The sequence below is a fragment of the Electrophorus electricus genome, chromosome 18 (genome assembly GCF_041902795.1).
Source record: "Electrophorus electricus isolate QZ-2024a chromosome 18, ASM4190279v1, whole genome shotgun sequence".
NCBI lineage: Eukaryota > Metazoa > Chordata > Actinopteri > Gymnotiformes > Gymnotidae > Electrophorus > Electrophorus electricus.
The window spans coordinates 13,256,287-13,282,754 of NC_137514.1; the positions used below are offsets into that span (position 1 = coordinate 13,256,287).

At 37.6% G+C, this 26,468-nt stretch overlaps 1 protein-coding gene across 3 annotated transcripts; it reads left to right on the forward strand.

Annotated features, from left to right (window-relative positions):
- The first annotated feature begins 945 nt into the window (after nucleotides 1–945).
- Nucleotides 946–16,155, forward strand: LOC113582621 (sodium/potassium-transporting ATPase subunit alpha-1). 3 transcript variants are annotated; one of them, XM_027018486.3, is made up of 22 exons: nucleotides 947–1,134; nucleotides 6,352–6,471; nucleotides 6,585–6,644; nucleotides 6,839–7,042; nucleotides 7,124–7,237; nucleotides 7,334–7,468; nucleotides 7,565–7,682; nucleotides 7,771–8,039; nucleotides 8,144–8,452; nucleotides 8,984–9,118; nucleotides 9,234–9,426; nucleotides 9,626–9,801; nucleotides 9,903–10,039; nucleotides 10,152–10,302; nucleotides 10,408–10,576; nucleotides 10,689–10,843; nucleotides 10,929–11,052; nucleotides 12,693–12,838; nucleotides 13,053–13,183; nucleotides 13,315–13,416; nucleotides 13,575–13,666; nucleotides 13,874–16,155. In XM_027018486.3, exons 1-22 carry the CDS (start codon nucleotides 1,123–1,125, stop codon nucleotides 13,900–13,902), a joined length of 3,081 nt encoding a protein of 1,026 aa, XP_026874287.1. In that variant the 5' UTR covers nucleotides 947–1,122; the 3' UTR covers nucleotides 13,903–16,155. The 3 variants fall into 3 exon arrangements, 2 of the variants coding, with proteins under 2 accessions (XP_081556979.1, XP_026874287.1); XR_014118151.1 differs by lacking the exons at nucleotides 12,693–12,838; nucleotides 13,575–13,666; nucleotides 13,874–16,155 and having other exon boundaries at nucleotides 946–1,134; nucleotides 13,315–13,332; XM_081700853.1 differs by lacking the exons at nucleotides 12,693–12,838; nucleotides 13,315–13,416; nucleotides 13,575–13,666; nucleotides 13,874–16,155 and having other exon boundaries at nucleotides 946–1,134; nucleotides 13,053–13,184.
- The last annotated feature ends 10,313 nt before the right edge of the window (nucleotides 16,156–26,468 follow it).

Genomic DNA, 26,468 nt, shown 5'->3' on the forward strand with positions numbered 1-26,468 from the left:
ACTAAAGGGTATTGAATACTGTAGATAATACTCACCAGTTAAATAAAGCAACTCAAAATGGCCTCATCCATTTATGTGTGGTTGTAAATTTTGCCAAATGTGTTAGACTTGATGATTAAAGGTTAACTTTAAAGTCAATATTCAGTTAATGATTTTAGTTAAAACTGAAATTTCTTACAACAATGAAGGTAACCTTATTTTACTTTTACATTTAACTATTTATTTGATATTAAGTATATGCTGAACACAGACTCAGTTGAGTTGAATATAGTTGAATATTTTCTGGCAAAAAAGGAGCAAAAGCAGAGATTATGTAATCAAAATATTAGGGCTGTGATATAGCCCATTCTCTATCTTCTGCTGCTCAGAACAAATACATGTTTTCTGAAAAATTATTTTAAAGATAACATTTTAAAGTTGCCTCTGTAAGTTTTCAATCTTGGTATGAAATAAAACATGATGAAGCTGACATGGGCTCAATGGAATGTACTATTTTCCTCAGTTCTGTAGATAATACTAAGAAAAGGTTAATGTTGTAAGACAGTCACAGGGCTTTTAGAGTGACAGAAATTGCATTCTCAGAGTTGCATGCTGAACAAAGGAGTTGAGAGCATGCTCTCCTCCTGCCATTCAGGGTATTTTCATTCTATATTGTATGTAAACTTCTACCATTGAAGTTCAGAATGGGGTGGTTTTTATTTGTGGCATCTGAACAGGTATAAATATTTAAAATTAGATTCAGTCAGGAATAGTTGCCAGATCTACGTCTGTCTATTGCTTTGAAGGGATTTTAATTCAGAGTTGAAAGCACTGTAAAGGAATTAGAATCTGTACAACATCTTAACCAGACCAACTCAGTGATTCAGACTCCACCCCCTTCATGTTACCATGGCAAAAAAAAACCTAGACGTCACACGAAAAACCTTCACTGGATATAAGTGTCGAACCCTCAAACAGCGACTGAGCTTGGGTGCGTGTCGGGGTGGAGAGACACGTGTAGGCAGGATACATCAAGGGGGAACTCAGATAAAGTAGACGGAAATTTAAATTTTGTGAGTTGTGATAGATTTGTAAAATACTTGGGATTTGAACGGTCAAGGTTTTTTACCCAAAAGACGCAAAATGGGACGCGGAGTAAGTGCGCTTATCTTTATATTTTATCTTTGTTGTTTAACCGATTGTTGTTGTTACAGATTAATATTTTAATGTCACGAAAAAGCTTTTGAGTGAGCGCATGTTAAGTTTCATTGTTAATGGATGCAGTAACAGATCATCTCCAGATGGCTACCACGCACATGACTTCCGCAGTTGCTTCTTTAGGTGGTTTAATGTGGGCTAATAAAAAGAGACTTGATTTTTACCTGCTTAAAAACCATTGCGTTTAAGGTAAATAGCAACAGGTTCACAAATTGCAGATTCAAAAAGATAATTAATTTGGGTCTAATTATTTCAGAAAGAACGTCCGAGTTCAGTGAAGATTACAGGAATGTAGCAGGCAGTGAAACTTCCTCTGAGATGGCCGCTTTGTTGAATGGCCTGTTTGTGTTAAACGAAATTTAGAAATGTGACTACATTTGTGATGTTACACAAATATTTTAGCGGTCTCGGGGTGCTAGCCTTTATTTCGGAATGGTTGATCCTCTTCACCTGTTACAATGTTGCAAGCTTCCACGCAACACGTTTTTAACACGGCCAATGGAAATGTACAAGAAACGTTTGCTTTATTGAGGTTCCAATGAACTTGTTCGCATTTTGTGAATTGTAATCGTAAGCTTCTGCCACCCTGCTGACACTAATGCTGCAACAGTTTGAGTTGCCCACTATGTACAGTTTGTACGTGTAACACACAATTCTGAACTGACAGCGGCAGAGCGCATTTTCCTCATGTCTGTTGCGAAATATGAACACTGTCATGGGAGACGTGGGGGCCTCATTTCTTCTTCCCCGCCCTCTACTTCAAACTCCCGCATTATATTGCCAATGGATAGAAGTCGTAAATCCCGTCAAAAAATATGCTTAAACAGATCTGCCGCTTTTCTAGGATTCCTCTTCTGGTTTGGGTAAGCTGCCGAGTACGTGAGAGAGACAGATTTTTCGTCTTTTTGAATAAACCCGTCACTTTGTCGGGTTATTTTCAGTTGGTAAATGGCGCGCGGGTTCATGGGTATTGTTTGATCCCTGGATGTCATGGCATCATACATAAGCGGCGTTACTGCTTGCTGTGAGTAGCGTAGCACCAGTCCAGACCCAAATTATGCATACGCAGCCGGAGCCATCTTTGTGATTTGGAGCAACCTAACATTCATATACTGCATCTGGTCTGGTGGGCTGAGCAACGCTCCCAGCCCCCGTCTCTAAAGCCCCCCCATTGCCGTAACACAGATGCCGTTCCTTTTCATGGGACATTATATTTGTTTAAGCGTCTAATGTTGGGAGGGTTGTGCGAGACGGAGATCAAACAAAAAGCTTTCCACGTTAATTCTTTTATTAATTTTCGGTGCTGGTCTGCGCCGGAAGAACAGGGAAATATGTGGCTTAATTCCAGTTATGTCATTTGACATGCCATTGAATGTCAGGTAAAATCTGTGAAATTAACTGAAATTTACAAACCGATATTTCTTGTGTGTTTGCTTTTTCACCCCTCTCAGTAATTTGGGTGTTCGCAACATGTGCAGATCACAGCTGTGTTTTTTCATGTACCCCTGAGGGTGAGGCCATACTGTCCCCTCCAAAGGATTTAACATTCTTTCCATTCAGCAGTCACTACTTGTTGGTGAGCCCGTTTGTCAGTGGTGATCCCATCTCTTTTAACTGAGAGGAGAGGCAGCGCCCCCCCCCCCCCCCCCCCATGTAGAGGCTGGCTTGGCACCCATTTTCTTTTTTTGGTACGTGGCCTAAAGGAGCAGCTACCGTGAGGCATGACATGCATATCGTCAAACTTGCTCCCACTCTGCTGCTGTTGAAGAATATTTCCTCATGAAATGTTCTGTTATTGTTTTCATTATGAATTTTTTAATAAATGTAAGTTAATGTGAAACATTTTAAAATAGTTATACTAGGTTATGGATTATAACTATGCAGTAAATGAAAGCTTTTTTCTTAATTACTAGCCATGAAATCAAGGGTGCTTGGTTTCACACATGACCTAACCCTTTCAAATATCTAGAGGTGTGGCTCTAGCACCCATGGCAACAGGACAAAGTCTTGAGTATTGGGGAGGTGATCTACTGGTGTGCTCAGTCGTATGTTTTTGGCTCACATGAAATGGGTGAATAGGAGACGAAGAAAGGCACACATGCAGCACTGTTTCATTGTTTGGAAAATCAATGCTTTGTGATTTCCACACTCACAGCTTCATTTAATATAACTTAAACCATATACTACTGTCTGATTAAATAAAGCATAAAAATATTAAGGTAAGAAGCATAATTTTACCAAGAGACAGGTAGAGCGCAATGGCATTTTTCTTGAAGTTTGTATACTCTTCTGTAGAGCATTTATACATAGATGCTGATTTATCTTACTGACTAAACATTTCTCACTTGCTTTCTCCTGATCTGCAGCTCTTCATGGATAACAAATGGATGGAGTCCTAATTATAGATTACCATTCAGTAGCATTTCTGGAGGAGAGGTCATGGGATTATTATTTTTTTAATTTTTTTACCAAATAGTATTACATTTTATGTTCCTTGTTTAATTCCATTTACATTGTGTCAGACAATAAAGGGATAATGATCCAAAAAAGCCGATCTGTTCACAGATCCAGGTCTGGGAGTATGTCATTTACTTATGAGCTATATACTTATGAGCTTTGTATTTTAGTCCAAAGGCTTCTGAAATGTGTCGGCAAATATAGAAAATGTGTCACTCATTTTCAGCGACTGGGGAGAGCCTCGTCTCTCTTTCTTGGCTGCAGTGTTCCTTAGATATGTCGTGCTACCAAGCCTCTACTACCTCTTTGCCTTTTAGAGCAAATTAATAAACGGAGGGCAAAAGGATTTCAGTGCTCACTCAAAGGCAGATGAAAGTCCTGAACTGACTAGAGACATGATGTTCAGTGTCTGTTTTGCCAGAGTATAGCAATTCCATGCTGAATGAAAAAGCGTCATGCTATTTAGAGGGGCAAAGCACAAGGGATGAAATATGTTGCTTTTTTTTTTTTTTTTTGTGTAATTAGTCTTGAATTATGTGCAATACAGAATTCGATTAAGACGACTTATGTCAGGGTGCAGAGTTTTAAAAATTCAGCCAATTATGTAAGTTACCAAACTTGTTTAATAACGTTGGCCTAGTTGACCACCATCCACAGTTGTACATACAAGACTTGATGGAAAAGCACCAGCATTACACCCATCTTAATTTCTAAAGAAATTATGTAGCCAAACGTATATGGACCCCTGACCATGACGTCTATATAAGCTTGTTGAACGTTCCAATCCAAACCCATGGACCTGATCCCCATGCCTGTTAGTGGATATAACAACCTTTATGCTTGTGGATAAGGCTATCCACAATATTTTTAGACCCTGTCTGTGGACACTTGTACTCATTCAGTCAAAAGGGAATTTGTGAGGTCAGGCAATGATTGATGAGAAGGTCTGGCTTACAAGCAACATTGCAATCCATCCCACTGGTGTTGAGCCCTTGGAGTTCCTTCACACCAGTCTCATCAAACCATGGCTTTATGGACCTCACTTTGCCCAGGGGTACAGTCATGATAAAAAAGGAAAGGGCCTTACCTAAACTGTGGCCAAAAAGTTGGAAGCATGTAATTGTATAACATGTCATTGGATGCTGTAGTGTTAACATTACCCTTCACTGGAACTAGCCCCAACCCTAAAAAAACAGCTCTAAACCATAATGTCACCTTCACCGAATATTAGTGTTGGCACTATGCATGTTGTTAGTGTTGTCTTGGTATCTGCCAAGCCCAGATTCATCCATCAGACTGCCAGTTAGAGAAGTGTGATCATTGTTTCCTCTGTTTCAAAGTTGAGTGGCGGTTTACTTTACACCACTCCAACTGATGCTTGGCATTGCACATAGTTATTTAAGCTGTGTGCAGTGGCTCGGCCATGGAAACCCAGAAGCAGTTTGGAACTCTAGTGAGTGATGCAACAGCAAATGGACGATTTTTACGTGTTAAATGTCAGAACTTGGCCACCCCTTTTCTGCAACTTTACACCATCAACTGCTTCATGGCTTAGCTGTTTTTGCTCCTAGATTCTTACATTTCACAATAATGGCACATGGAGTTGACTTGGTCAGCTCTGTGTAGCAGTGCACAAATTTCATGAGCTGACTTCTGGCACAGATGGCATTCCATGGCAGTGCCATGTTTAGTCACTGACTCCATCAGTGTGACCCATTCTTTTTCCTGTGTTTTGTCTATGGAGATTGCATGAATGTGCTTGCTTTTATATAACTGTTGTCATGTGTGTGTGTGTGGTACAACACACATTTGCTGGTCAGTAGCTCCTAGAGCTACATTCCATAGTCCCATATTATGGATCGGCATCACGATGTAAGATAATACAAATACATTTACCTGAAGTTTATACATTGGAATACAGATTTGATTTGTGCCAGCATAACATTAAAATGATACTGATGATGAAACAACCCATTTTGCTGAATGTATTGGCCAGTCAACAGTCTTGTTAGTGTGACTATGCTTGAAGCACCTTTGGCTTAAGTCAGAACACACTTGAGCCCACTGAAATCTAAAGGAAACCTCTGCATGTAAAATTGGCTGTTAAAGCCTCAGTCCAAGTTTTGAATAACACCACTGAACCCTAGCACTGTGTCCTTCCCAGAAAAGAGTGCTAATAAAAAATAATTTAAAAAAATTGAAAGTTTGGTGGCAAATGTTAACCTATGTTTCTTGAAGTTGTTGTTTAATAATGCATCAGCTACTAATAACATTTTATCTGCATACAGTGTGCCTTCCATGTCAGTAGAGCGGACCTTTGACAAAATCTATGTTCAATAAAGCATTTATGAAGAATGGGCGTGTTTTTGCACCTAGGCTACAGCATGTCTTTTGGAAAATTAGGCATTGTTGACTGCCATTTAGTATAACAACATTTTATAGTAATTTACAAATTTAAGTGAATTCTCATTCTGAAGGTCAAACTGTGAGACATAAATTGCTGGTTGCCTGGTTTACATTCCACCTTCTGAGGACTGTGAGAGAATTCCAAAGTGCACCCACAAGGCAGATTTTCTTGACATTGTGCAGAAGTAACTACAAATGTAATTCCTATCTATCCCTGATTGGTGCTTCTCTTCAACAAAAGCCCATGAATCGTGGGAAAAAATTCAAGTGTGCTTGTTTAATGTATCACAGGAAGGTCGGGAACAGTATGAACTTGCGGCCACCTCAGAACAGGGGAACAAGAAATCCAAGTCCAAGGGTAAAAAGGACAAGGATAAGGATATGGATGAACTCAAAAAAGAAGTGGATTTGGTGAGTTGGCTCTTTTGTACAATATGTGAAAGAGCTAGTTTTATTCAAATGTTATTTAAAAATCTAAAGGTTTTAGCTTGGAGATATTGTTTTAAAGTTTAAAATTATTTTAGGATGATCACAGGCTCTCACTGGAAGACCTCAGCAGGAAGTATGGGACAAATCTAACGCGGGTAAGCCTCATTAAAAATTAATTAAATCTAAATCTATTTTGCACTCAATCACATCTTTATTAAATATTGTTCTTTAGATATGGAAAGTACTAGTGCAATATTGCACTAGTTTCTGTATTACAGTCCATAATTTTCTGTAATAATTTGCCATACTGTCTAAATTTTGTTTAAATGTAGCATTTTCCCTCTTGTAGGGACTGACTGCCTCCCGTGCAAAAGAGATCCTTGCACGTGATGGTCCCAATGCTCTGACTCCGCCTCCCACGACCCCGGAATGGGTCAAGTTCTGCAAACAGCTCTTTGGTGGCTTTTCAACTCTGTTATGGATTGGAGCTATTCTTTGTTTCCTGGCTTATGGAATTCAAGCAGCATCAGAAGATGAACCAGCAAATGATAATGTAAGAACGGTTTTATTACATTAGAAGCCTGTTTGAAAGCATTAGCAACGGGGTTCTTTAGCCTGTTTTCTTGTCTTACAGTTGTATCTTGGAATTGTGCTCTCTGCGGTGGTTATGATCACTGGTTGCTTCTCATACTATCAAGAGGCTAAAAGCTCAAAAATCATGGACTCCTTCAAGAATCTTGTGCCTCAGGTACAGAAAAAACATGCTTTTTCTAATATTAGGACTATTTAATTTGTCTTAAGCCAAAGTCTGTTATGTGGCTTATCTTTGTGATTTGTTGTTTAGCAAGCCCTGGTCATCCGTGATGGAGAGAAGATGAGCATCAATGCTGAAGAGGTAGCTGTTGGTGATCTTGTGGAGGTTAAGGGCGGAGACAGAATTCCTGCTGATCTGCGTATAATTTCTGCCCATGGGTGCAAGGTGAACTTGGCTCATTGTTTAGTGAGGCGTTGGCCTTCTGAGTACCAGGATTTCTCATGTCTGTGATGACTCATTTATTGTTTTCCTCCTTTTTAGGTTGACAACTCCTCTCTCACTGGTGAATCCGAACCTCAGACTCGAACTCCTGACTTTTCCAATGACAATCCCCTGGAAACAAGGAACATTGCTTTTTTTTCTACCAACTGTGTTGAAGGTACTGTTCATTCTGTGGTAATTAATCACTTGGCTGCCAATCAGCATAAATGGTCCATACATAATGCTTTGGTATTTTGTTTCCCCAGGAACTGCTAGAGGTATTGTCATCAACACTGGTGACCGAACTGTGATGGGTCGTATTGCCACTCTTGCTTCTGGTCTTGAAGTTGGCAGAACCCCCATTTCTATTGAGATCGAACACTTCATCCACATCATTACTGGTGTAGCTGTCTTTCTTGGTGTGAGCTTCTTTATTCTCTCACTGATTCTTGGATACAGCTGGCTGGAGGCTGTCATCTTCCTCATTGGTATCATTGTTGCTAATGTGCCAGAGGGTCTTTTGGCAACTGTAACTGTAAGTAGAACATACTAAAATACTGTAGTCACTGTAATGTATAATAATGTAAACTTCCATATCTCTGAGATTGCTAACCGACCCATCCTTATCCCTATATGAAGGTCTGTCTGACTCTGACTGCCAAGCGTATGGCCAAGAAAAACTGCCTCGTGAAGAATCTTGAAGCTGTTGAAACTCTAGGCTCCACTTCCACCATCTGCTCAGACAAGACAGGAACCCTCACTCAAAACCGAATGACTGTGGCTCACATGTGGTTTGACAATCAGATCCATGAGGCCGACACTACCGAGAACCAGAGTGGAACCTCTTTTGACAGAAGCTCTGCCACTTGGGCTGCTCTTGCTCGAATTGCTGGTCTATGTAACCGTGCTGTCTTCCTAGCTGATCAGGATAATGTTCCAATCCTCAAGGTACTCACATGATTCATAATCACTCAGTTTTTGTTATGCTACATTTCAGTCTGCTTCAGGGAGGTAAAGTTAAGCTTTAAAAGTGCCAATTGGGCAGGTCAGCTATTTATTACTGTGTTATTGCCAAGTTGTTTACTGACAAGTAAGACTTGTTTTTCTGCTTATACTCTGGTGTAATTTGGCTCTTTGCCCCAGGGAATCTTTGTGCCCCTTGCTCCCAAGAGCCTTTCAGTAGCACTTACTTTCCCTGTAAACACCCTTACTGTCTTCTGCTATGGATAGCTTCTGAACCCTTTTTCCTGAATTAACAGTTGCAATCAAGTTCATTTTTACTAGTTGGTTACCACTTTTTGGTTGTTTGTGTAATTGAATTAAATTACAATGATTATTATTTGTAAATATGATGCTATGATGAAGAAAATGCAGTGAGCTAAAGTATATTCCATTTGGAATTTGCGTTGGAGAAATTTTTCCGAAATGTTTACAAATAGAACATTCGAAATTGCGTGCTTAACTCCTCTTTTTACACAGAGAGATACCGCTGGTGATGCTTCAGAGAGTGCTCTGCTGAAGTGTATTGAGCTGTGTTGTGGCTCAGTAAAGGACATGAGGGACAAGTATACAAAGATTGCTGAGATCCCCTTCAACTCCACCAACAAATATCAGGTAACATGATGCAACCAGTTAACCTCATGATGGACCCAGTTATGCTGTAAATGTTACATATTCTTCCTGTGAACAAGAAATTTGCTCATTTTGTTGACTGCCTTCTCTGTATTAGTTGTCCATCCATAAAAACTCCAATGAGGGTGAGAGCAAGCACCTGCTAGTGATGAAGGGGGCCCCTGAGAGGATCCTGGACAGGTGTTCAACCATCATGCTTCAGGGAAAAGAACAGCCTCTTGATGATGAGATGAAGGATGCCTTCCAGAATGCCTACTTAGAACTTGGTGGTCTGGGAGAGCGAGTGCTGGGTAAGATATATATATTTTTTATTTTATTTATTTTTTAATTTTTTTGCTTATTACACCATCTATACTGAACAACTCCACCATTTGAACCACTGAGCAAATCAGACGCTATCTGGTCACATGTCTGGTACGTTTGTTAAAAGCTACAGTCAAGTGTGAACTGGTCTGTCTACAAATCACAATACGTCTTGTTTCGTTGTAGGTTTTTGCCATTATAGTCTTCCTGATGATCAGTTCCCTGAGGACTTCCAGTTTGACACTGATGAAGTGAACTTTCCAACTGAAAACCTGTGCTTTGTTGGCCTCATGTCTATGATTGATCCTCCTCGGGCAGCTGTGCCAGATGCCGTTGGAAAGTGCAGGAGTGCTGGAATCAAGGTTATAACCATTATAAATCATAAGAAATGTTATCATATACCATAGCATTTCTTATTAATTTGAGAAGGTTGCCAGAATTCAAAATCTGTAACATCATCTAGGTTATTATGGTCACTGGTGATCATCCAATCACGGCAAAAGCCATTGCTAAAGGTGTGGGTATCATCTCTGAAGGCAACGAGACTGTAGAAGATATTGCTGCTCGGCTGAACATTCCCATCAATGAAGTTAACCCCAGGTAATGTGTTATTCTTGTATTTACATTCTCCTACAGGTGTGGGATTTTTTTGTGTGTGTGTATGGTGTCACAATATGTTGTGATGTGAACTACTCACTGATTTTGTTTTCAGAGATGCCAAGGCTTGTGTGGTTCATGGTGGTGATCTGAAAGACCTGACCGCTGAGCAGTTGGATGATGTCTTGAAACATCACACTGAAATTGTCTTTGCCCGAACATCTCCACAGCAAAAACTTATTATTGTGGAAGGCTGCCAACGCCAGGTAACAACTGATGATCCCAAAGCCATGAATTCTCCAGTAAGAATTGATTTTGGTGATTAAAAAGACTGAATATTGTTACTTCACGTGTATATTTTATACTTCCAGGGTGCCATCGTGGCTGTGACGGGTGATGGTGTCAATGATTCTCCTGCTCTGAAGAAGGCTGATATTGGTGTTGCTATGGGCATCGCAGGATCTGATGTCTCCAAACAGGCTGCTGATATGATTCTTCTAGATGACAACTTTGCCTCTATTGTGACTGGAGTTGAGGAAGGTAGAGGACATAGAATGCACAATAGCAATGATGCATGATGCACTATAGTTCAAGATCATACAGTATAGGTATTATTAACTATATTTAAAAGCAAATTTATTTTTCCTCCTAGGCCGCTTGATCTTCGACAACTTGAAGAAATCAATTGCATACACGTTGACTAGTAACATTCCAGAGATTACTCCTTTTCTCCTGTTTATTATTGCAAATATACCTCTTCCTCTGGGAACTGTCACCATTCTCTGCATTGACCTGGGTACTGACATGGTAAGTAAAATTGTCAAAGTTTACCTTTTTTAAAAACAATTTTAATTTAAAATTATGCTTTTCTAACATGCTCTAAAACCATCAGGTTCCTGCAATCTCATTGGCTTATGAGGCTGCTGAGAGTGACATTATGAAGAGACAGCCAAGAAACCCTAAAACAGACAAACTGGTGAATGAGAGGCTCATCAGCATGGCTTATGGACAGATTGGTAAGAATCTCTGCCACCTCTGTGAAATTTAGCAAAGTTTTTAGACCATCAACCAGAGCAACCCTATGACAATGATTTGGATTTCTCTCATATATGTTCAGGTATGTTTTGGCCTACAAAAAATATTGGATGCTTTAAAAAAAAAAATCACATTTATCAACATCAGTTGATTGAATGTAATAAGTGGTTATGATGTTGCAGAAAAAAAATGCACATTCTTCACAGTGAACATGGTCACATTTTTCTGTGGGTAGAGGAAGTTGCTTCCTTCATTAGTTTCTTCCTGAATGTAATTGCGTATTAAAATATTCAGGTATTTAAAAGTTCTTGACACCCTTGGTGAACTGTGAGAATACTGGCACATAGTTAATTTATGCCCAAAATTATTTAAACTAACTTTAGCTATAAGTGTGAAATGAGAATGTAGCTAGATGCGTCACCCAGAAGTCTCTGGGAAAGAAGGTTTTGGTCTTACCATCATTACTGATGTCTGGATTCACATACCATCAGTAATGAGGAGGGGGGGGTGGAGGCATTATGTGCTGGCTCATCACATGACTGGTTATTTGAATTCTTTGAAGTAACATGACTCTTACTGGAAACTCTTTCCTCATTCCCTATACTAAATGACTAATGTCATTGTAGTGTATTGGCTTGTTGAGCCTAGCAAAGCAATACAAGGTTAGTTTCAACCACTGTCAAAGCCCCATTGTCCAGAGGCAGAAATTTTGGAACAATTGTGAATGTTCATCTGTAGGCATGTCTGAGCTCTAAAGGCCAGCATTAAGGTTAATCTAAGTATTTATGATCCTGCTATCAGAAAGTGGACAAAATGGACATTTATAAAGTGATTATCTTTTGGATTACTTGTTGGAAAAATGGGTCCCATGATCTTGAGTTCTGAGATGCTTTGTCAAACTATTTTCAGTTCTTGTTTGCGCTGAAGTCAGTAATCCCTCAGTTCCTAGCCCAGTATAATAAGATCCCTTTTTAAGGGGGCTGGCACCATCATGTGGCATCATAAAAACAATTTAGTAATCTGGAGGCATGTTCTAGACAGACACTGTAATTCTGTACACATTCAAAGTCACTTTAGTTGGCGATCTTTAGTTAAATGAGTGTGAGACAATGCTAGAGGCTACTGTACAGGCCTAAACATTATCATTCATTAGGTGTTGGTAGGTGTTTATCTTCTCTTTAGTTGATAAAGGATCCACCTCTTTGCAGACCCATATCTATATTTAACAGCCTACTGTAATTTGTCTTTATCACTTTGCTGTTGTGGTTTATTGCAAACAATGGATTGTCTTTACACTCTCAAGGTTTTCACCTGTTTTATTTAGCTGTACCTTATTTCGGTATTATGCTTTAGATTCTAATTCTTTCAGCAGCCATAATGATCCATGTTGCTTTAAACCAGGTTGTCTAACACTAGTCTTGGCAATCCAACGGCCTTGATTTGTTGGATTAAAGATGGAACTAAACTTTACTGGTGTGGATAAAATGAGGTTAATATGTTTTTTTTTAGAATATTTCATTTCTGAGATGACCCAATTTTAATACAATCAAAGCTTTTATTGTCGTATTTGGGTATATCATGTAATTAACAACCCCCCCAATTCAACACTGTGCACTCACAGGTATGATTCAAGCCCTTGCTGGCTTCTTTACCTACTTTGTCATTCTGGCCGAGAATGGATTCCTGCCATCAACATTGCTGGGTATCCGTGTCTTTTGGGATGACAAATATATCAATGACTTGGAAGATAGCTATGGCCAGCAATGGGTGAGTTGGGGGGGTTGTTTTTTTTGTTTGTTTTTTTTCCTTTTTCTTTTTGGCCATTTATTTGTTTACAATAAATCACAAAAACAAAATAAAATGCATAACTCCGAGTGCTCTATTGTGTACTATCCCAATCTTTATTCTTTTTTTGAGATTCAGTATATTTGATTGACGGTGTCCTAACTTTTTCCTGCGTCTACCTCGTCTGTCTGTCCAGACATATGAGCAGAGGAAGATTGTGGAGTTTACATGCCATACTGCATTCTTTATCAGCATCGTGATTGTGCAGTGGGCTGACTTGATCATTTGTAAGACCAGGAGAAATTCTGTCTTCCAGCAAGGAATGAAGTAAGTAGTGGATGCATATTTTTCACTAAAATAAGCTACAGATCCTCCTCCTAGTGAATCATTTAGCTTTTAGATTGAAAAGTCAACTTTTTTTTTTCTCTTCCCACCCCCCCCACCCCCCATCAATGTAGGAACAAAATCCTCATCTTTGGACTATTTGAGGAGACAGCCCTTGCAGCATTTCTATCGTACTGCCCAGGAATGGATGTCGCCCTCAGAATGTACCCTCTCAAGTAAGCTCCACCGCATTTCATGTCATTTGTTTCACTCATTGCGTGTCTTCTGGCTTGCATTTTTCAAGGAGCATTGTTTTTTATGCAAGTTGAATTTTAAGACTGGAGTTTAAAACGGATGTTCCTATTGTAATCCGACCTTGTGTCTTGTTCTCTAGACCAAACTGGTGGTTCTGCGCTTTCCCCTACTCTCTTCTCATCTTTATTTATGATGAAATCCGAAAGCTTATTATCCGGCGTAGTCCAGGAGGTGAGGAGAAACTCAAACCTTAGTTTCTTTTCATGAAAAAGTATTTGTATATATAACATAGTATGCCTTCTAAGGGTTATCCTAAAATCTGTTGGTTATTTCTGGATAAAAGAAGAGTAAATATGACCAGGAATATTTAGAAGTTAGACATTACTTGTTGTCATACACACCTTTGTGATCATTTAAGGGGTTTCTGTTTTGTTGTAGGTTGGGTGGAGAGAGAGACCTACTACTAATGCATCCAGTCTACGTCACACGTTTCTTTGCATGGCTGTCTTGCTGCTTGGAATTTTAACTTCAGTAATTTGGATCTTTTTTTATATATATCTACATAAATATCATTAGGGAATGCTTGACACAAACACTGAGATCGTGAACCAAGACATTGTGTGCCTTGTTTCTGAAGCCGGACCAATTTTATACATGTTTTTAAAAATGTAATATAAATAAACTAATCAGGTCCCACATTTGGAGTCATTTGAATGTTTTATTTAATTTATAAATCTTGATATAAAATATATATACATAACTTTTATTTGTGTGTGTATGTATGTATGTATGTATTTATTTATTTATTTGGACAAATGCTTGGAGCATGATGGAAAAATGTCATTTCTCTTCCTATACTGGGTACTTTTTCAATTGGTTAATTTGATATGAGGGACTCATCATCCAACATCAAAATGGGTAGTTTAATTCATTATCCCTACAGTTAAGTCTGCATTTTCCATTTGACTAAGTCTTATTTTCTACAGCCTCAGTTTCTAAAAGGGGATCAAAGAATGGAAGGTCTGTAGCTGCATTATTCCCAGTAGCATTTAAGCATTTCTGGTACATGTAAGTGCTCCACCTTTCTCTAGGGAGACGACACCCATCTAATTGACTTTGGGCATGATTGTACTGCCCACCATGTAGTCTGCCATAGACTTTCATAGATCCCCTTTTCACAAGCTCCGTTTTTTGAAGACATGTCAATCTTTCTGGCTACAAATGGCAAGAAAAAATAAAAATCCATACTTTGCACACAATTTGACTAGTCTAACAATAGATTAGAATCATTTAACATATCAAGGTATTAAAGAAAGATTAGACTAATTAAAAGAACAGTCCAAAGCATATAAAAAGAAAAGGAGCAGGTTACGAGTGACTAAACAGCAGTGCAAAAGGTCCTCTGGGGTTAGTTTAGAACGTACAGGTCTGTCTTTTAGTTCTTGGCAGGAGGTGAGATATCAAAACTGCTCCTTATTTCCAATGGCCCAAGTTATGTCTCGCTGACTTTTCAATTTGCTCAGTCATTTCTCCTAGTCTGCTGGCTCACCTGTCTCTCTCACTCCCCGACTTTGACTTGGTCAGGGTCATCTCACCTGTTCTGGTTATATGCCAGCCTCCAAGCAGAAGGTTCCATGGAGAGAAAGCCCATAGTTCACGCCTGGAGAAACGAGATGCTCCCCACAAGATGCTTCTGTTTCTACTCATTGGTCATATACTGCAAGATGATGAGTTATTTCATGTTTGAAGCTGAGGCTGTTGAAAGTCTGCATGATATTTTGTTCATGTTTTATGTAATTCTGCATTGGAAAAAGTACCAGCCGGCTAGCATCCCTGCAATCAAATGTCTAGTTTCTTGTAATGCAACACCAGGGCGCTTGTGTGCATCATTTCTGAAGAAAATCAAACATTTGGGTTTACTTCCATGTTTATTACTATAATTACATTTTTATTTGTGACATTAATTCTTTCAGCATGTAATTCTCTTCAAGCCAAATTTCCTCCTCAACCACTATGAAACTGAAATCAAATTTCTAACACCATTGCCAATTTTGCATGAATATCAAGGTGATACTTAGTCACACGAGTTACTGGGCACTATTATAGTCTTCAGCAGCAGGGTGTGTCAATGAAGTACAAACATTGTTACACAAAATAAAGCAATTTCTTATTTTCTTCCTCTTAAGGGTTTATGATGGATCAGTAAGATGACTCAATTATGTTTGGTCCCACGGTACAATAAGAATAAGCATGAAGCCGATTTATTTTCTATGTCGGAGTATGCTTTTGCCTGATATATGAAGTGAAGGGAGAACAAATTTGTGTAATTTGTATACAAAACCATGTATAGTGTGTGCATGACCTTGCATGACCTTCAGAGAACTGTACCACTGAAATGCTAAGTGATACTCTTTGCTGTAGAACTCGGTCCCTTGGCTGGAGCCTGGAGAGCCAGTGCTAATAATGTACAATTGAATGCAATACAGATTCCTCCCATACAGAATTTCACCTTGATAAAACAACTAGCTAACTAGCTACCTTCTGCCTAATTTTAGCTCAAACACTTTTTGAAGCCTTCTTAAAAAGCAGGAAATTTGAGCTTGCCAATTGTTGTTGTCTATTACCTACTGGATATTTAAACCATTATTGTAAATGCATTCCCTATGTGAATGAAGACTGTTAAAATGAAACCAATAAACCATCTTCTTACCATCTCTTGAGAGCATTGTTGGTTCAGCTCATTGTTTGTTAGGCTGTATGTTTATCACTTGTAAGTACTTTAAGGCTTGAGATCTCAGGTGTGGTCAGACTGTTAATACAAAGAACCCAACCATTGCATTATTCTCATACTGTATTTCTGCAGAGGCGAATTCTTTTTTCTCTTATAACGGATGTCCTACACTAAGGCCATTTTTGCCCAGCTTTGTGGAATAATAAATATACTCATGAAGCTACTGGTAATTTATTTATTTATTTATTTTTTTAATTTTTTTTTTTTTTTTTTTTTGGATGATCTAACACAAAATTCAAGTGAAATTTTTAGATTTCACATTTGTTGCCATTAACAACTGTCTTTTATAAGTAAGATTCCAAAGTGATCCATTTTTAAGGTCTGTATGGTTCATGTGTAAATATCAAAACATCTCCTAGCATGTGTCATGTATGTAGAATTCTTTATGCCACAAACCAATCTAATCCATATATAATATAATCATAAAGATATTGTGATCTAATGAGATTTATCAGACACTTGTAAGTCATTATATACAGTTTATTCAAATGAGAAATGCTTAGTAGACTGATCAAACTATTTTACTATTATCATGCCCATACATATAGTGAATAAATATTGCATAGTACATATTTTTCATGTATTTTGTAATAAAAATAAATAAATACATTAGAGATATAGATCTTATAAACCAAAACACTGGTCTGAAGTTGGAACCTTCTAAGAGGTTTCTAAGACAAAGGGTTGACCAATTCATACCCTTCTAAATCTGCAGTATGTTTTCGTAGTTAATGTGTCTCCAGCTTGTTTCACTATGACTGGGCCTTAAATACATAAGATGAAATATATACCTGCATGGTTGAGCCCTGAGCTATAATGTCAAGAGATTCCTTGCCTTATCAAAGGGATTTTAAGTGCTCACCAGACTGGAGTTAATATGACTAAATATTAACCTGTAAGATAAGCTCCATTACATTAGCTACAAAAAACCCATTTGGCCAAAACCATAACCCTCCATTTAGAGTCATTGAAGAAATTAAAAATCACCCAGTCCCTGCACCAAAATTGCTAATGGTGATTACAGGATCTCTAAGTCAGGGTTTCCCTCCAGCTGATTGGCCAATTATTGCCTGTGCAACATACATACTCTAGGAAGTGAATTAATATTTTAGCACTGTATTGACAGAATATATGGAACAGCTCTCCATGTGGAAATTCTGTTATTGTTAGACCTGAGCTGAAGGGCATGTTACGGAAAGATGTGCCAGGCTCGTGTCCATCACTGTGTGCACCTAGCGGTCTAGAAATTCAGTTTCAAAATTGAATCATGAATGTTTCAGTTGCATGCTTAACATCTGCCATGGATGACTGAAAGCCTCTACCATGTAGATGTCATCTGGTTAAAAAACATATCTCAAGAAAAAAGTCATAATACTTCAAATACTGCACCTGCTCCCAAGGGAGCTCAACAGTTAATTTGTGTGATATTGAACAAATACAAAATATCTGGTACTGACATATCCATAAGTGGTGTCAAATGAATGAAAAAGAAATGTCAGAGAACCAGAGGTCTATACGTTGCTTCACTGCACATTACAAGGTCCACTTAGCACATTCAAATTGCTAATAAAAAGCTTTATTTCATCTAAGAGAGAAAATGAAATGTCTTACATTCGGTTAGCACCTTCTCTGCCTGTAAACCACACTCAACCATACCATATTTTTTCCTCCTTTTTATTATAATTGACAAGTTGGTTAATCACTCATCTCATATCTCATTAGAACTTTCTAATGACAAGTTTGATGAGTTTGCCGAATTCTTTGTTAGTAAAAATGCTAAATGCATAGGCCAGAATACTATCATGCACAAAAATGAGAGCTCATATGAGAGATTATAATAAAATCATGTTATACCCATCCTTAAAGACTTGCACTGGCTACCTTTGTCATTCACAATTGACATTAAAATACTACTGCTTACTTTTAAGTGTTTACATGGTCTTGCTCCTCTATACCTTAACAGGCATGTACCGTCAAAGGCCCTCAGATAAGCTGATAAAAACATGTTGATTGTGCACACCACCCATCTAAAGAGTTCCGAGGCTGCCTTTTGTTGCCTTGGCTCCAAACTCCGGAATTCTCTTCCAGACATCCTGAGGGCCCTTGATGACCTCTACAATATGGCACAGAGCCACAATATTGCACAATGTCCTCGTGTTGCAGTTCCCACAGTATTGCACAATTCCCTCAGCCTGATTATTTTAAATCTTAATTGAAGCTGCCAAAAATGAGTATTTGAATCAGTTAGGTTTATACCTTGCCACCTTGTACCTTGTGCCAGAGGGTAGTAGCTGTTGCTCATGGGACTCATGGGTCCACCAGATGCATGTCTGAGCACAGACCTTTCATAAATAGGCGAGACACAAGGCCCCCAATAGTCCAGACGTTTGAAGATGATTAATTAAACACAAGGTTGTTTCTCTTCTCGTAAAATGGTGAGACTATCAAAAATAGTGTGACTACAATAGAGCAGATATCCTGCCTGGATTGAAAAGAGAAAACACTGAAGCTGCATTCCATTCCACTAAGAATTTCCCATGTATTGCCTACTAATCCTGTGATGTGATTGAACTGCACTTGATTAAATCCCTTCATTCAGAATTCCCAGCAAAACTGTGCATATCCGTGCATTGCATTTTTTTTGTTTTGCTTTTCTTGACAGTCGGACAGTTTTTGTTTGTTAATGTGGCTATACTAAACTGTATCTACATAACCTCAACCATATATATTTTGCATGTACAACAAATATCTGGTTGATGTTAGCTAAACAGCTTGCTATAGCCACTATTTACCTCAAGGCAATTAACATTGGCTAACAAGGTAAAAGGTAACTAGCTAAATTCCAACTGATGTGATGTTTCTGAACAGGTTACTTCCACATCACAGATAGTTTTCATCAACAATGTATGACCTATTAATAGCTCTGACATACATAAGTGAACTCTTTTATATACTGCTCTCTGATAATCCGCCAGCCAGCAGGCTCAAACTCACCAGAAGATCTTGACAAGACAAGCAATGATTGATGGCTAAACAATTATGTCAGTTTCCTGCATAGTAACAAAACTCTTATAATAAACTGCTATTCCCTACTCCTCACACAGTTTGAGTTTCCATCAGACTGAACATTTTTACTCCCACTGGTTTGGAATCTCTCTTAAAATGTCTGAATTCTTTGTGCAGTCAAAGGGAACTACTAGTACAACTGGAATTCACCATTAATCTATCAGTCTGAAACCTCCTTTATGACAGACTTTGCAATACTGTACTACAAACAATGCTTATTACCGGTCAAGATGCATGTGAGTTCCTACAGAACTGCGTGTAAAGAAGTGTAACAGTGGTCTAACTGAACGCAAAGAACTGTAATTTAGCCACAGGTGAATGGTGGTGGATGTTGCACTATTATAGGTAGCCATGGTTTTTATACATATCGTTGTCTCTGCTGGGTTGAGTGATCTGCTGCACCAAATTCTTCAACCACCAACAGTTCTGTAGTCAGAAACTGACCACTGATGAAGAGTGAGTATGGTAAACCATTGACTATAGTTCCCAAAAATCAGTATCCCTCAAGTATTATAGCCTATACATATATTTCATGACATTGTCATGGTGACAGCTGTGTCCAAAAACATAACACTGTAAATCATAAAATGTATGCACTCATTGACATTAACCTTCTTTTTTCTTCACATTTCTGGAATCATACCTGGACCTACCTGATCAAACATCAGCTTGTGTGTTATTATTGTTATTATTAATGCTGGTGGTGGTGTTTTATTTCCCAGTCAGGTCCATTCTTATAAAATAAAGTTAAGTAAATCCAGATAAGTTCAATCTTTCTTTACTACAATCAATAGGCTGATTATCCATGCATCTTGTGCCCCTCAGATCTCGAATGACAAACATGATGTGTGTTTTAGCCAACTTTCTTAGTAGTAAAATACTTTCCATTAGGGCCAGGAATGCAAATGATCATCTGGCAATAGATCACCATGGCGATGTGACAAGCACCACGTCAGCATTCCATTCTCATCAATTAATCATGAAACACTTACAAAAGTGCTTTCACTTCTCAATGCCACTAGTTGTCCTCCCACTCCTCTCCCAGTTATTTCAAACAAGTATTAGGTTCACTCTCATGGGACATTCTTGGCTTTGTCAGACAGGAACAACAACAACAAATTCAACATGGAATTTATCCAAATCTTCAATAATTCTGAAGTAAGATGTTATGAGACTGATCATTACAAAAAAAGTCATTTTGACTTCTCCATGTTTAACAACTGTTGAACAATTTCAAATATTCCCTTCCAAGGTGAACTCATTGAAAAGATTATATTATATGATTATCTCAGTTCTAACAGTTTAAAATGTTGCATGCTAGTCTGGTATTCTCACTATTCATAGCACAGAAACAGCACTTTTTAAAGTAAACTATAGTGCTGCTTTAGATACAGTTGACTGCACAATACAACTTTGATGGCCACAAAGCTGGTTTTTAAATTGGCTCCAATCCTCCCCAAGCAGCTGTGAATATTATGTTGCATTTGGAAATTGTACAACCAACCATCTTGCTTTGTATTTTGGAGCTTTTAGATCTACCAACAGTAATACATTAGCAATACCCACTACCCGAATAAAAGTAGCAAGGCGTCCTTTCTTATTATGCATTGTAGTTATCTTCTTAGTGACCTGAGGGCTCTTGAATACCTAAACACTTTTAAGAGGAGGGTTAAGACCTACTTGTTTAGATTAGCTTTTAATTAACCATTTACTTTCTGATGTTTTATTTTTTGATGTGTGATTTTTTATTTATTTTTTATTTTATTTTTTTTGATGTTCTTTAAATTTTTTAATTTTATTCTGATGTTATTTTTTGTCCGATTGCCTGTGCAATATTTTGTCAAGTTGTTTTGTTCAATAGTTGTTTTCTTCCAAAGGCACACAAACCTCATGTAACAGATCATTAACATATTATCAAACTAAAGATGTAATCATTGTTATTATGGTAGCAAAGATATTATTTGGGAAAAATTTAATGGATCCAGCCAGATTCATGATGGTTAAGCAAGAAGCAGATATAGCAATAGCACAGATCTTGGCTAACCTAATTATGCCACTATGCCCAGACAAGAAACAGGAAGAGTTTGAGTCAATACAGCAACTTTGAACAAGATTTAGCAAGTAAGAAGATTCTCTAAAACCATCAAGCAACACTATTTAGCTCTGTCTGTTCAGTTCTGCTTACATTCATTGGTTCCATAGAGCCTTGAGTTTATACTTGGCACTATTTTTTGCAGGTTCTATAATCAGAGCCTTTAGTTTGTGCTTTTAGCTTAGTTACCTTGTAGATTGAGCTCTTGTCATTGGTTTGAGGATGAGAACCTCGAGTTAGTACCATTAGCTCTATCACCATGTAGACTGAGTTATTGTCCCATACAGTTATTGTCCCATACAGTTATTGTCCGATACATACATAGAATATATATTTATCTGTATATATATTTTTTTCTCTATGCACCCCTGGTTCTCTTCCTCAGTTTGGACAGAGCACTCTCCACCATTTCACTGCGTGTTGTACTGTGTATGACTATGTATGTGACAAATAAACCAAACTTGAACTTGATTGTTGAGTCTGAGTGCTTTCAGGGCCTTTGTAGTTGGGTACCATTTTATTTGTCAGTTTTCTCCTGTTTATCTGCTAGTTGCTAGTGCAGAAGTGTTTTGTTTTCTTTATATTTTAGCTAGAGAACAAGAGGGAACTGGGGCGTATATTGTTCTATTTGTTGTGTTGGCCTTAACCAACCCTGAAACCTTATACACTTCTTTTATCTTGTTTATTTTGTTTCCCATATGTGTATGGTGTGTACTGCACCATACTGGTTAAAACCTACATTGTTACTGCATATATATATATATATATATATATATATATATATATATATATATATATATATATATCCCCTATCCATGGAACCAACACTAGTGTGTTTTTCTTTCTCAAAGAATGCAAATATATATATATATACACATATACGCACATACATACACACACACACACACACACACACACACACACACACACACATAATGGCACGAGTGTAGGCAGAGAAAGTAGTCGGATCTGAACATAATACAGCACTGATGTAGCAGCAGGCAGATAGGGGCTATAAGAACTCTTTGCAGTCATGTTGTTTTGCTCATTTCTCAGACAAAGACAAGCCACATTTCATTTCAGGACAGTGATTATTGCTTTAATCTTGTTATACAAATGATGGTTTAATACCTGTGAATACAGCTATTTGTAACTAGGATTTTTAACAAAATAGCAGTTAATTATCAGGTACAGACTTAGAAATATTTCCTCTCCTACATTCAGATATCATTATTTTTAATCTTGCTTTGCTAATAATCTTGCTAGCCAGTGCCACCCAGAGGAGAATGGACTTCTCCTTTAACTCTTCACTTTTGCTGTTTCAAGGAGATTTTTCTTTGCTTTGTCACCCTCGTCCTGTTCATTAAGTTTTGACATGTATTTCAGTAAAGCTGCTCTGTTATTATATCTAGCATAATAAGCATTATATAAATAAATCTGAAATGAATTAAATGTTGTCCCGTTACCTATTAATTTATTTACTGAGAAGGTTGTCTCTTTATGGTATTTTCAGTGTTATATAATTTGAATAAAAATATGGTCAACAGTTTTTTGTTTTTTTCTTGTTGTTTTTTCAATGCCAGTCCTTCTCACTCCATGTTTAATAATTTGGTTTGTATTCAGTAATAATCACAAACACCATCTGCTGTCCATGCCACTGAGAATATCTTGGGCAAACAGAGAATGGTGTGGAGGAACAGATCTCATGCCACAGTAAGGCTATTTTTAGCTCACCCCTCCCTAGGGTTCGTGATGGGCATCACCTTGCTTGGTTAAATATTACACGCACTTGTTTACTTTCTATTATAATTACCCTAAAAAAGAACCTTTACACTGACTGATGAGGGCACTATTTATAGGTCCTTAATTACAATGCATGATGAACACTGACTCAATGCATATTCATTCACCATTACACAATCACACAAATAAAGCTGTGCAATGCAAATGAGGGTGAAATTACATGGAAAAGGTAAAAATACTGTGGGGCTGTCCCAGGCCCCAGCATATGTGCCACTAATGCCACATTCTTTGCAATATAGCTGCATGTGTGCTCTTGGCACAAGATGTTGGCATGACACCTGGCATTGCTTCAGGGTAGGACATGCTGATGCCAGACTGTGGAGGGCTTGCTGGCATTTTCTGCCACACAACCAGAGATAAACAGTGGGGCAGACTAGGATGGGGTGCCAGGCTTCTGAATATTGAATTCGTAACAAGAGCTTGGAAAATCCTCTAATTAATGAGGATGTCTCGCTTTCTCTCCTCTCATGCTTTTATGCTCTCTCTCTCTCTCTCTCTCTCTCTCTCTCTCTCTCTTTCTCTTTCTCAGACACACACACACACACACACACACACATACAAAATTGTTTTATTGCACAGCAGACAATCCATACAGGAAGGAATAAACAGCCATTTTCATCGTGTACAAATTTACATTTTATGCTGTTCTCTTACTCTTTTATAACAGCTTTATCAGTAATCATTAGGTGGAAATTATTCTGTGAAAGAGAACAACATATGGGAATGTGCATCAGCAGGTGGGTTTTGTTGAGCTCCATTACATCTAGATTAAATTTGTTTATACACACTATGGGAAGATTTAGGCTTTACAGTTTCAATAGGGCAGCTACAGATGCCAAAGAGATACTGTGTTTATCTATGTTTATGTAATAGTTGAATTATTTCTTCCCCTTCTTTAGCTGGATTGATCTCCACAGGCAAGGTACATTTTAACTGTTAGCAGTAGAAGCTTTAATCCAGATTGGGATTCAATTCAGAGTTAATTCACAGTTAATCAAGGTACAATTTACTCATTAAACACTATTTAACATTCTTTCTCAGGCACAACTTGATTTTGACAAAAAAAAAAATATATATATATATATATATATATATATATATATATATATATATATATATATATATATATATATATATATATATATAATGTTGTGACAATTTAGGGAGTATTGTTTTTAAGGATTTCATCAGGTAAGCCAGTTATTAGTTTAAATCCCTTCTGTTTCTCCTTCAGTCTGCTTCAAAACCAAAACCACAAAGAGTTTTGAAAAAATCTGAACAATCCTAAAAATTTAATAACATAGAGAAGAAATCTGTCATCCATAGACAACATGAAGAGATTAAGGAGCCCAACTTTAGGGGAGAAGAGACAGCACACCATGCTTAAGCAGACAGAAGACCACTGAAAAATGGTGCATCCTATCACTGAATTATTAAACCACCAATCATATAAACATGTCTTTAAATGATTGTACAAACATTTCTTTAAATGTTTCATTTTTCAAGTGTTCATATGTCTTGAATCTCCTTACTTGTAGCTATTCCCAAAATGATTGGTAACAGAAAGCAATGCATAAGGAATACAAGAAGATGAATACACTAAGGCACCATATTAGTAAAATGAATCCCTCACATTTGGCTTTATGCATAGATTTATTTAAACTCTTGTCATGTAAGTTTAAATCTCTTGTGGACAGTTTATATCAGTTAGGACTGCAAATAGAATTATCCTTAATCAAATGTTCCAGTTTCAATGACTCAAACAAAGTAAGAAACTACTTCAACTGTTCAATTGTTAAATAGATTATGATTTTTTTCTGTTCATTCAAGTAATATTCTTTCATACAGAACTTTACAGTGTATCCAAGTGGGAAAAAATGCTTTCAAAAAATAAACTTACTAAACCCAAAGAAAGTGGAAAACATACACATGAGAAAAGGATAATAATTTGGTAAGACACAAAGATGATAGACAACCTCACCCATGTATGCAAATATATGATGCCTGAAGTCAAAAGACTACTGACTGCAGTGTACAGGATCCAGAATTCCCAGTTATTTTAGCGTTAAACAACTGAATTAAAAGACAGGAACAATCTGAGTCACATGAAATCTTATACAATTTTGAACAATTACTAAGAATATACCAATATGTAGTATGGCCTATAAATGTAGTATGGTCTAAATATATAATAGGTAGATGGATTCTGCGAGACAGAGAGCTGAAGAGGCAGCATTAAAAAAAAAAAATCTAATTAGAAAACTTGCACTGCATCACAATTACACAATCTGGCCCAGTATAAATGTTATTAAGAGCAGACACTAAACCTTGTTTAGGTAAGAGAGTTATCAGAGCTGCCCACAACAGAAAGCGCTGTGCAGTAAAATAACATGAAGATAAGCTACAGGAAGTCATGAGGGGTCAGATAGATATGCGTGTTATTTCCCTCTGATATCCTTCTATGCCAAGGGATGACTTTCTCATGCATACCCAGCGTGTAGTTGGACCTGTAGGCTAACCAGATTTTGATGCACGCACATGTTTACTGTACAGTTGTACCATGCTGCTGGCCTCTTTTTTAAAAATAACCTATTTTGAAATCAGGACAGGCAATGTCTGGGTATTTTTGTATGTACATATTCATGAAAATATTGTAGGTTATGCTGCATTATAAGGGTTTGCAAAAAGAGTATTTACAAAGTTAGTTACAGACTTGATGTCTATTAAAACCAGCAGGCTAACACAGTCAACAGACATTATAGTATCATAGTGGTGCCACCAGTGGTGAATTACAGTTTAAAATTTAAAGTAAAATGTACAATAGCATAAGTGGACATATGATAGCATAAGTGGGCATTGGGCATATGTATATACTTTTTTCATTCTTTTTAACTCATTGTAAACACTACTGCTAAAGCAGGTTTTTAAAATAAGTTTCTGTACTTATTCAACATCATTATTTAAAAGATGGCATACAGCAAAGTACATATTATTTGTGTTATTAAGTAAAACACAAAATGTGACATTACATGACCCCTTGTATTTAAACCATGACTTTGTAGCAACACTAAAAGCTTGGTAATATGAGACAGACTATTGAACAGGACATGAGCCAGTAGTGACATGATGTAAAAACAACAAGACAAAACACAGTGCCACTTTACCCCGCCTGCGGCCAGATGCTGTGTGCCGGCCCTGTGCTGCCTTTCCGGGGAGTGAGGGTGGGGTTGAAATACTGGACCAAAATTAGCTCTCACCACTAGCTCTCATGCTCGAGTTAA

Coding starts and splice junctions, on each gene's coding strand:
- LOC113582621 (XM_027018486.3), top strand. Junction 7,043..7,123: donor ATGAACCAGCAAATGATAAT/GTAAGAACGGTT, acceptor CTTGTCTTACAG/TTGTATCTTGGAATTGTGCT. Junction 13,184..13,314: donor GTCTTCCAGCAAGGAATGAA/GTAAGTAGTGGA, acceptor CCATCAATGTAG/GAACAAAATCCTCATCTTTG.